This window comes from Grampus griseus (genome assembly GCF_964374135.1).
Source record: "Grampus griseus genome assembly, chromosome: 2".
Classification (NCBI taxonomy): Eukaryota; Metazoa; Chordata; class Mammalia; order Artiodactyla; family Delphinidae; genus Grampus; species Grampus griseus.
The window spans coordinates 102,984,054-102,995,291 of record NC_139018.1 but is presented as its reverse complement, the minus strand read 5'-3'; the positions used below and the strand labels follow the sequence as shown (position 1 = coordinate 102,995,291).

The 11,238-nt window shown below is 44.1% G+C and overlaps 1 protein-coding gene across 1 annotated transcript; it reads right to left on the bottom strand.

Moving 5' to 3' along the window:
* Positions 1-8,698: 8,698 nt before the first annotated feature.
* On the bottom strand, positions 8,699-10,021 carry GCNT3 (glucosaminyl (N-acetyl) transferase 3, mucin type; the record flags this gene model as incomplete). The annotated part of the gene is made up of 1 exon (XM_082649549.1): positions 8,699-10,021. One exon carries the CDS (start codon positions 10,019-10,021, stop codon positions 8,699-8,701), a length of 1,323 nt encoding a protein of 440 aa, XP_082505675.1.
* Between the last annotated feature and the right edge of the window lie 1,217 nt (positions 10,022-11,238).

Below are 11,238 nucleotides of genomic sequence, written 5' to 3'. Positions count from 1 at the left end.
TGAGGTAGGTTCCTTCTATGCCCACTTTCTGGAGAGTTTTTATCATAAATGGGTGTTGAATTTTATCAAAAGCTTTTTCTGCATCTATTGAGATGATCATATGGTTTTTATTCAGTTTGTCGATGTGGTGTATCACATTGATTGTTTTGCATATATTGAAGAATCCTTGCACCCCTGGGATAAATCCCACTTGATCATGGTGTATGATCCTTTTAATGTGTTGTTGGATTCTGTTTGCTAGTATTTTGTTGAGGATTTTTGTGTTTATGTTCATCAGTGATATTGAACTATAATTTTCCTTTTTGTGTTACCTTTCTCTGGTTTTGCTACCAGGGTAATGGTGGCCTTGTAGAATGAGTTTGGGGGTGTTCCTCCCTCTGCAATTTTTTGGAAGAGTTTGAGGATAGGTGTTAACTCTTCTCTAAATGTTTGATAGAATTAACCTGTGAAGCCATCTGGTCCTGGACTTTTGTTTGTTGGAAGATTTTTAACTACAGTTTCATTTTCATTACCTGTGATTTGTCTGCTTATATTTTCTAATTCTTCCTGGTTCAATCTTGGAAGGTTGTACTTTTCCAAGAATTTGTCCATTTCTTACAGGTTGTCCATTTTATTGGCATATAGTGGCTTGTAGTAGTCTCTTATGATCCTTTGTATATTTCTGTGGTATCCATTGTAACTTCTCATTTTTCATTTCTAATTTTATTGATTTGAGCCCTCTCCCTTTTTTTCTTGATGAGTCTGGCTAAAGGTTTATCAATTTTGTTTATCTTCTCAAAGAACCAACTTTTAGTTTTATTGATCTTTGCTACTGTTTTCTTCGTTTCTATTTCATTATCTCTCCTCTGATCCTTATGCTTTCTTTCCTTCTATTAACTTTGGGTTTTCTTTGTTCTTCTTTTTCTTGTTGCTCTAAATGTAAGGTTAGGTTGTTTATTTGAGATTTTTCTCAAATAAAAGGTGAGAAAATTGAGGTGAGTTTCAATTGCTATGAACTTCCCTCTTAGAACTGCTTTTGCTGTGTCCCATAGGTTTTGGATCAGCAAGATCATGGTGTTTTTGTTGTCATTTGTTTCTAGGTTTTTTTGAATTTCTTCTTTGATTTCTTCAGTGATCTCTTGGTTATTTATCAGCGCACTGTTTAGCCTCCATGTATTTGTGGGGTTTTTCCTGTAATTAATTTCAAATCTCATAGCATTTGTGGTTGGAAAAGATTCTTGATATGATTTCAGTTTTCTTAAATTTTCCAAGGCTTGATTTGTGACCCAAGATGTGATCTATTCTGGAGAAGGTTCCATGTGCACTTGAGAAGAAAGTGTATTCTTCCTCTTTCCAGCAGAATATCCTAAAAATATCAATTAACTCTATCTGCTCTATTGTGTCATTTAAAGCTTGTGTTTCCTTATTTATTTTCTGTCTAGATGATCTGTCTATTGGTGTAAGTGGGGTGTTAAAGTCCCCCACTACTATTGTGTTACTGTTGATTTCTCCTTTTATGGCTGTTAGCATTTGCCTTACGTATTGAGGTGCTCCTATGTTGGGTGCATAAATATTTATAATTGTTATTTTCTTCTTGGACTGATCCCTTAATCATTATGTAGTGTCCTTCCTTATCTCTTGTAACACTCATTATTTTAAAGTCTATTTCATCTGATACGAGTATTGCTACTCCAGCTTTCTTTTGATTTCCATTTGATGGAATATCTTCTTCCATCCCTTCACTTCCAGTCTGTATGTGTCACTAGGTCTGAAGTGGGTTTCTTATAGACAGCATATATAAGGGTCTTCTTTTTGTATCCATTCAGCCAGTCTGTGTCTTTTGGCTGGAGCATTTAATCCATTTACATTCAAGGTGACTATCTTGAATGTATGTTCCTATTACCATGTTCTTAATTGATTTGGGTTTGTTCTTGTGCATCTTTTTCTTCTTGTGTTTCCCGCTTAGAGAAGTTCCTTTAGCATTTCTTGTAAAGCTGGTTTGGTGGTGCTGAATTCTTGTAGCCTTTGCTTGTCTGTAAAGCTTTTGATTTCTCCGTCAAGCCTGAATGAGATCCTTGCTGGGTAGCTTTTTCCCTTTCATCATTTTAAGTATGTCCTGCCACTTACTTCTGGCTTGCAGAGTTTCTGCTGAAAGATCAGCTGTTAACCTTATGGGGATTCCCTTGTATGTTATTTGTTGCTTTTCCTTTGCTGCTTTTAATATATTTTCTTTGTATTTAATTTTTGATAATTTGATTAATATATGTCTTGGTGTGTTTCTCTTTGGGTTTATCCTGTATGGGACTCTCTGCACTTCCTGGCCTTGATTATTTCCTTTCCCATGTTATGGAAGTTTTCTACTATAATCTCTTCAAATATTTTCTCAGACCCTTTCTCTTTCTGTTCTTCTTCTGGGACCCCTATAATTCGAATGTTGGTGCGTTTAATGTTGTCCCAGAGGTCTCTGAGACTGTCCTCAATTCTTTTCATTCTTTTTTCTTTATTCTGCTCCCCGGCAGTTATTTCCACCATTTTATCTTCCAGCTCACTTATCCGTTCTTCTGCTTCAGTTATTCTGCTATTGATTCCTTCTAGAGTATTTTTAATTTCAGTTACTGTGTTGTTCATCACTTTTCTCTTTCATTCTTCTAGACCCTTGTTAAGCGTTTCTTGTATTTTCTCCATTCTGTTTCTGAGATTTTGGATCATCTTTACTATCATTACTGTGAATTCTTTTTCAGGTAGGTTGCCTATTTCATCTTCATTTATTTGGTCTTGTAGGTTTTTACCTTGCTTCTTCATCTGCGCCTTTTTTTTTCTTTTCTTTTGATAGGAGGGGCTGTATTCCTGGCTTACTGGTTGTTTGGCCTGAGGCATCCAGCACTGGAGTTTGCAGGCAGTTGGGTAGAGCTGGGTCTTGGTGCCAAGATGAAGACCTCTGGGAGGCCTCACTCCAATTAATATTCCTTGGGGTTTGAGGTCTCTGTTAGTCCATAAGTTTGGACTCAGTGCTCCCAAAACAGGAGCTCGGGCCCAACCTCCAGCCTGGGAACAAAGATCCTGCAAGCCGCATGGCACAGCAAAAAAAACCCCAAAAAAACAAAGGAAAATAAGGGCAGTACAATAACAAAGAATAAAAAATAAAATAAAATTAGAAAGATAAAAAATATATTAGGAAAAATATAAATATAATTGAAACAATGGCAACAAGGTAAAACAAAACCACAACAAAAAAATGAAAAAAAAAGGGGAAGACAAGCCAAAAGGAGAATAACAAAGTATAAAAAATAAAATAAAATTAGAAAAATAAAAGATTAGAAAAATATATATATAAATGAATCAACAACAACAAGGTCAAATAGAAACCCCAACCTAAAAGAAGAAAAAAAAGGCCTTGGCTACAGGGGTGGAGTTTAGGCGGGGGTGGAACTTAGGGGCGGGGTTTAGGGTGGGGCAGGACCTAGGCAGGCAGCAGGGTGATGTTTGAGCATGTGGCAGGGCCTAGGCTCAGGGCCGGTGCAGCTGGAAAAGGCCTTGGGGACAGTGCTTAGGTGGGGCGACGTTCAAGCATGGGGTGGGGCCTCTGCTTAGGTCCTGCGCAGAAGGGGAGAGGCAGTATGCCCAAAGGGGGGGCCTCTGGAGTGTGGACTTCCAGGGTTTGGCGGTAGGGCCCTTGAGTGAGGGTTTGTGGGTGGAGTTTAGGCCCAGCACGCTGGAGGGAGGGGGTCTCCGAGCGTAGAGGTGGGGCCCTGGGTGGGGGTGTAGGGGCGGGGCTTGGGGTCTGTGTGTCAGGAGGGAGGCTCCGAGGGCAGGATTAGGCCCAGGAGCCCAGTAGGCTCCCTGGTGCCTAAGTGGACAGGGAAAGAGCTGGCTGCGTTCCCTTCCATTTCTCTGCTCCCCCCACCACCCCAGCCAAGGGTCTCCCCCATTGCCACCGCTAGACCCCTAACCGTGGGTGGGTCTCGCTGGGTGTAGGAACTCCTCCCCTCCCCCAGCCGCCCCTCAGGGATGCCGGTCCGGGAGGTCCGGCTTTTACTTTTGCTCCCCCTTCCCTCCCTCCCACTCCCTCAGGACCCACGGCTGGAGGGGACCTCGGTGGGCAGAGGATCAGGCCCGGGATCTCAGCAGGCTCCTGGGGGCCCAAGTGGGCAGGGGAAACCTGTCCACACTCCCTTTTGATCCTCTGCCCTCCCAGTGGTCCCCCAATTTCCCCCTTCGGGCATGGGATCCCTTCGTGTCCCCCAGCCGCCCCTCAGGGGCGCCAGTCCCGTACCGCCTCCACTTCTCCTCCCCCCTCACTCCCCTCCACGCCCCCTGTCTTACCTGGTCACTGTGGATTCCTCCTGACCCCTTAGGTGTCCGTGGTCCCCCACTGGTGCCTGGCAGGTGCCCTAGTTGTACAGAGAGGCGAATTCTGCATCCTCCTAGTCCGCCATCTTGACTCCACCATCCTCTGCATTTTGGAGAGCCCTCAGAACTCATTTGGGAGGCTCTTTTTTTTTCTATTTCTGCCACTCCTTTGGGACTCTCATCCAGTTTCATGGGTTTACATATAAGCTGATGAATACCATATAAGTGTCTCCAGTCTAGACCTCTCTCCTGAACCCAGATTCCTGTCACATTCGTCTCCTCAACATCTCTACTCAGATGTCTAATAGGCATCTCCAATTTAACATGTTCAAAATCAACCCCCTGATCTTCCCCTAAGAAACCACTCTTTCACAGTGTTCCTCTCTTGGTTAACCGTAACTCTGTCCTTCTAACTTATCATCAGAACAAAAGCCCTGGAGTCATTCTTGACTCCTCCATTGCTCTCATAAACAAATTCAATCTGTCAGCAAACTCTCAGACTGAACCTTCAAAACATTTCCAGAATCTGACCACTTTCACCATTTCTACTGCTCGTGCTGAGATTAGTACCATAGCCTCCTAACGAGCCTCCCTGCTCCCACCCCTACCTCCCAACAAGTCTGTCCTCAACGCAGCATTAAAATGTTAGTCAGATCACGTCAGCCCGCTGCTCAAAACCTGCCAGGGGCCTATAATATCTCTCAGAGAAGACAAAGTCCATGTAATGGGGCACAAAGGTCTTTACAATATATCCTCCTCCCCTGTATTCTTAGGTCTTTTCCCCGTCCTTTACTCTGCTCCGTTTACACCAGCTTCCTTGCTGTTCCTCAAACGTGGCAGGTGTGGTCGTGCTTCAGTGCTGAGCAAGTCTTTCCTCTTGGCCTAGAATGCTCTTCCCGCATTTATCCTCACGGATCATTCCTTCATCTCCTTCAAATGTTGACTCAAATGTCACCTTTTCATTAAGGGCCTCCCTGACCACACTATTTAAGATTTTCCTCCCCACTCCACTCTCCTAAGGTCTCATTCACTTCCTTCAATTTCTCTCCAGCACTCGTCTCCTCCTAATGTACATATACATTACTTATCCGTTTGTAGTTGTTTTCCCACTGGTATGCACATACCAACATGAGCATGGGGATTCCTGTTTTGTTGACTGCACTATCCCCAGTGTCAAAAGCAATACCTAGTAAATAGTTAGAGCTTACTTAATATCTGTGGAGTGAATGAAAGTTATTTCATCGCTCATCATACACTCAAGCGTCACAGAGGTGGGAACAATCTTTGTGATGACGGACCGACTAAGGGGAAGAAGTAAGAATAGGTATTCAGTTCAATTGAAGGACTTAAGACAGGCAATGGATTTAATTATTCTTTCCATTTTTTAACTGAAATACTTTTTCTCCTCAAATAAATTATATCTTCTGTTGCCAGACAGGGTTAACTGTTCTTCCTTTCTTAACTTTTCGCTCAGTCAAGAAAAGAGCAAAGATTACAATAGGCAGAGTGTGCAACAAAAACTATAGTTATTAAAACAACACTTATCGGGACTTCCCTGGTGGTCCAGTGGTAAAGAATCCACCTTGCAATGCAGGGGATGCGGGTTCAATCCCTGGTCCGGGAACTAGGATCCCACATGCCGTGAGGCAGCTAGGCCGGCGTGCCACAGCTACTGAGCTCGCGCACCTCAACTGGAGAGCCTGCGTGCAGCAAACTACAGAGCCCACGCACTCTGGAACCCGCACGCCACAACTACAGAGCCCATGCGCCCTGGAGCCTGTGTGCCACAACTAGAGAAGAGAAAACCCGCACGCCACAACTAGAAAAAAGCCCGCACACCTCAACAAAGAGCCTGCACACCACAATGAATGATCCTGTGTGCCGCAACTAAGACCCAACACAGTCGAAATTAAAAATAAAAAAAAATCATTTACCAACAGGCCACAAATCAAAAATAAAGAGGAAACTCAAACCTTGAGAATATAAACATAGTTGCTCAGTTCTTTTCTTTTTTTTTTTTTTTTTTTTTTTTGCGGTACGTGGGCCTGTCACTGTTGTGGCCTCTCCCGTTGCGGAACACAGGCTCCGGATGCACAGGCTCAGCGGCCATGGCTCACGGGCCCAGCTGCTCCGCAGCATGTGGGATCTTCCCGGACCGGGGCACGAACCCATGTCCCCTTCATCGGCAGGCAGACTCTCAACCACTGCGCCACCAGGGAAGCCCCCTGTTGCTCAGTTCTTTAATGAGATTTTTCCTTTCCAGAGAAAGGGTACAGAAACAGATATGACTCAGAGGGAAGGAAAAATCAACAGATGTGTTGGTTTAATTGTACTGTTTCTAAAATACACTCACCAAATGAGGGAGAAAATTGACCCTTCTGATAAGAAGACCTTAGTTTTTTTTATTAAATAAAGAGCACTTCCTATTCACCTTTGAATGTATTTCTAGAGGAAATTTCAATGCTTGGAGAACCTGTTCCCCCAAAATGACAAGTTCACATTTTAATCTTTTTAACGTATTTATATAAAACCTTATTTCACGTGAAAATTTAAAGAGGAAGTTGACTATGAAGCCAAAAACCCACGTTCTTTTCTCAGAACACATGCACTTGGAAACTTTTCTGCCCCCTTGCAGCCCTCTCAGAGGAGGACCAAGGACAGTCACAAAGGCTAGCAGGTGGAGAGGTTCACAACCACCACTGCTAGGGACAGACCTTACAGGGCTCATCTGTGGAGCACCAGCTGTTCATTAGTCATCCCCATGATGGGGCTGAGAGCAAAGTGAAGAGGACTCAATGTGACAGTGCAGGTAAGTTGGTGGTGGCAATGCCCATTACCAAAGGAGTACAACCTTACAAAAAGCAATCACTAACTTAGAAAAGTCACTGTACCAGACACAGTGAGAGCTATGTCAGAGTACATGGGTTGCAGGGAAAGTTGGTTGTGAGAGAACACTTGATTAACTGAATCAAGATCAGGAAAGAAACACACTAATGACATCACGACATATTAATGGGAACATCATTCAAATGTCACAAATTAACTGGAATATAGATCACTTTTGCAGAGCAGATTGTATGCAGAAGACCAGCTCTACCATATACAAGATATGCTTATCTGTTTATGAGGTATCCTTTTCCCATCACAGAAGAATATAACAGCTAATTGCCTTCCAATTACCTGACAATTATCTCTAGCTTTAGAAAGGAAACTATTTCGCCAGGTAACATTTGTTAGGCAGGCGGATGGAAGTGTGGGGCAGAGAACACATGTACACACACACACACACACACACACACACACACACACACACACACAACTGTCTCCCCACACGGAAATGTATAAGCCACAGAACTATGAACAGTGACCATTCCATTCACATACTTAAATAAGAGTTTTGACTCAAGACGCATAAAGATAGAATAACCAGACCTAGTTTATTCTTGTTATCTAACATAATTATTAATATTACAGCACTCACCCACCCCCAAATAAAATGTGTTCCAGTTTTGACAATAAATTATACGGTGACCTTACTTAATGGCAACTACCATCTTTCTCATGGAACGTTAAGCTTTGGTTGTGAAGCTTGCAAAATTAGTGCTGTAATTTTCCCATAAGGGTATGGAGGGTCATATTGGTTAAATCACCCTGCCTTTTCCCTTACAGAAAAGTCATGAATCTGGCGATGTTAACAAAGTGAGGAGGGCTTTCAATAATGAAAGAGTCAGCTGTGTTCCTCTATATTCTTTTGCATCTGCCATTTATACAGCTTGCCATGATCATTCCGGAACAATGGGGATTCTCTTGCTAGCCACCAGGGATTTTAAATGTCACCAATAGTTATGAGAAAACGTCTCAGAGTTTTATCTTATCTCTGGCTTACTAGACAAAGAGTAGAGTCAGGGATTTGAATCAGAAGCTCTTTATTTTGAAGCTAATAGTACAAAATACAAGGCCTTTTTTCCCTCAAAGTCCCCTCCCTACTACCAAGCATCTCCAAAGAGTGGAATTGGAGTGGCATCTCCAAAGAGTGAAAAAGCCAATACCAAGAATTGAACTAAAATCCAGGGTCTCCTGCCACACTTCCCTCCCTTATTCATCCAAAGAGCTGGTTCTTATTCCCAACTCGGTGGGAAAGTCAGTGGAGAAGCTATTGGAAGTGAGGTGAGGACACAACAGTGTTCACCCAGGGCAGCAATTTGCGAGGCAACAAATCTACTCATCACACTCCAAGAGCAGCCCCCTGACCCAGGGAGATGCCACGGATTCCAGAGCCCTGCTCTCCCACCCCACACTGTCCCAGCATGTTCTGGGCACGTTTGTACATGTTCCTGCCCCCTGGGTAGCAATCCTCTCACGGTGTATCTCAGAGTTCAGTCCCATAGATGGCCTTATAACGTAAATACTCTTCTAAACACTGCAGAACATTATCATCCACCTTTGGGTCAAACTTGTTCGCCAAGAGGTGATGACTCTGAAGAATCCAGTGCAGGTCCCCAACCCCATAAATGCAGATAGCCCGCTGGTGGATTCCAGAGCAAGGTGCATAAGGTGCCCCCATACTGATGTCTCCCTCGTGGAACTGCCATTTGACCAGCCTGGCAATGGCGGTCATGTCTGAGATGTGAAACTTCGGGTGGTAGGGGACAGAGCCAGGCATCCACGGTGCACGCTGAAGGGTGGCCCAGAGGTGTTCATCGGGGCTATAGGTGTCTTTTGCCCATTCGATCAGTCGTTGGGATTTGGGGTTCTCTAAGACATGTTGGACAAAGGCTCGAGAAGCCACAAAATAGGCATTCCCTGTGAACACGGGTAAGTTATCAGGGGGAGGGTCCTTCATCTTGCTGGTTAGGTGCAACGTGTCTGTCACCTCATAGTGGTATTTCCAGCGAGACTTTTTGTACTCAGTAGGTATCTCGGACTCCATACTGTTCTTCCCATTCAACATCTTGAGGGCCAGGACCGTCTCAGCATTGGTCTTTATAGGAAAATCTGTCCCACATGTATTCAGTAAGTATTTCCAAGGCACCGAGCTCTGGAGCAAGTCTTCCATACAGTTCAGGTCAGCCTGCACCCTGGACCAGGAGGCGTAAACCACTCGGACCAACTTACTGGCCATGAAGACATTTGGGAAGCAGGAAATAATGGCCCTGACTGCCTCTTTGAAAGTTTCTGGGGACTTCTCATCCACATGGACGCAGTATATGTTCTGAGGGGCATACACAGCTCGCAGCAGCCGTTCAAAGTTTTCAATCTTCTCATGGACCACCACAGAGTATGCGATGGGGAAGTCTAACTCTTCTTTGCTCAGTGGGAACTGTATGAACTTCCTTTGGGACTTAAACTGCTCACAATCTCTGGTCATGTTGAGGTAATCGGTGTCTGTGAAAGGCTCCCGCTTCTTCTTGACCTCCAGATTGTCCAGGAGAGCCTTGACCACTGCTTCCTGGTCCCCTCGGGTGACCCCAGAACAGTTGATGGATCTCTTTGCTGGCAGCTTCAGGGACTTGTACAAGATGTCCCTACAGCGCTGGCTTCGAAAGTCCCTGGATTCCAGATCCAGGGAATCTATGTCACATTTTAACCTGAGAGAAAGTCTCAGAGCAACAACGGCCAGCAGCATATAGCAGCCCAGGGCCCACAGGTGATGCCCCCTGCAGAGTTTCTTCTTCCACCCAATCATCTTCATGGAATGGGAGATCGGTAGAGTTTGGGCACAGGGAAGGAGGAGGATGAAATCCTTGGACAGAACAAAATGCCTTCAGTTACAAACTAACCTGGAACATGCTCAAGGAACATCAAGTTCAACTCCAAAGTGATGGCAAAAACAGGTTTCTTCTCTAGACAAATACCCTCAGTCAAGTCCTGCCTAGGAACTTCATGCACCCAGCTCACTGATGGAGGTCTGTAGCCTGACACTACAAACCAGCTGATCATGCTGGCACTGGAATCAGGATCTGGGTCCACCTCCACCTCAGGAGAGAGTAAGGGAAGCAGAGAGCTAAGTACCTGTTGCTGTAGAGCTGTAATTAATGAGAGGAACTCCCCACCCTTTTTCCTTCTTCCCCCCAAACCTTACCACCCTGTTTCTAACATAGCTCTTAACTGGGGGATAGAATTTCTGATCGGTCTAGAGAGAAAATCCATGAAATTCAAACTCTCAGCTTCAGTTCTAGAAATGTCCTTTTAAAAGATAAAGTAGGGCTTCCCTGGTGGCGCAGTGGTTGAGAGTCCGCCTGCCGATGCAGGGGACACGGGTTCGTGCCCTGGTCCGGGAAGATCCCACATGCCGCGGAGCGGCTGGGCCCGTGAGCCATGGCCGCTGAGCCTGCGCGTCCGGAGCCTGTGCTCCGCAACGGGAGAGGCCACAACAGTGAGAGGCCCGCGTACCACAAAAAAAAAAAAAAAAAAGATAAAGTACAGTTCTTGCTCTTATTTGGCAGTTCATATTTTAGGATGCTTTCACCACATATAATTCATTGGTTAGCTGTGGCATCTAGCCACGCTTTAAAGAAAATGTTCTTAAACAAGTACAAAAAATTGGATGTAATTCCAAAAATACATTGTAATCATACAGATAACTCTCAGTCTATCCAAATTTAAAATATATCCACACAGAGACACACAAAGCTATGCATATGCAATATTTAATGAGAACTTTCTTTGAGCCAGAAATTTCTTTACATTTTCCCATTGAATCTTCACAACATGCCTAAAACATAGTAATATTAGGCCTCTTTTATAGAGAGGAAAACGGAAGCTAAATAACTTGCCAAATGTCATATACATTATAGGAAGCAAATCTGGGACTCTTCCATACTCCCTCTTCCCCCCAATCTTTTTTTTTGGGAGGGGGCGTGTGTCTGTAAGCCTAATACTTGTTCCTCCAAACCACAGCTACCTTTT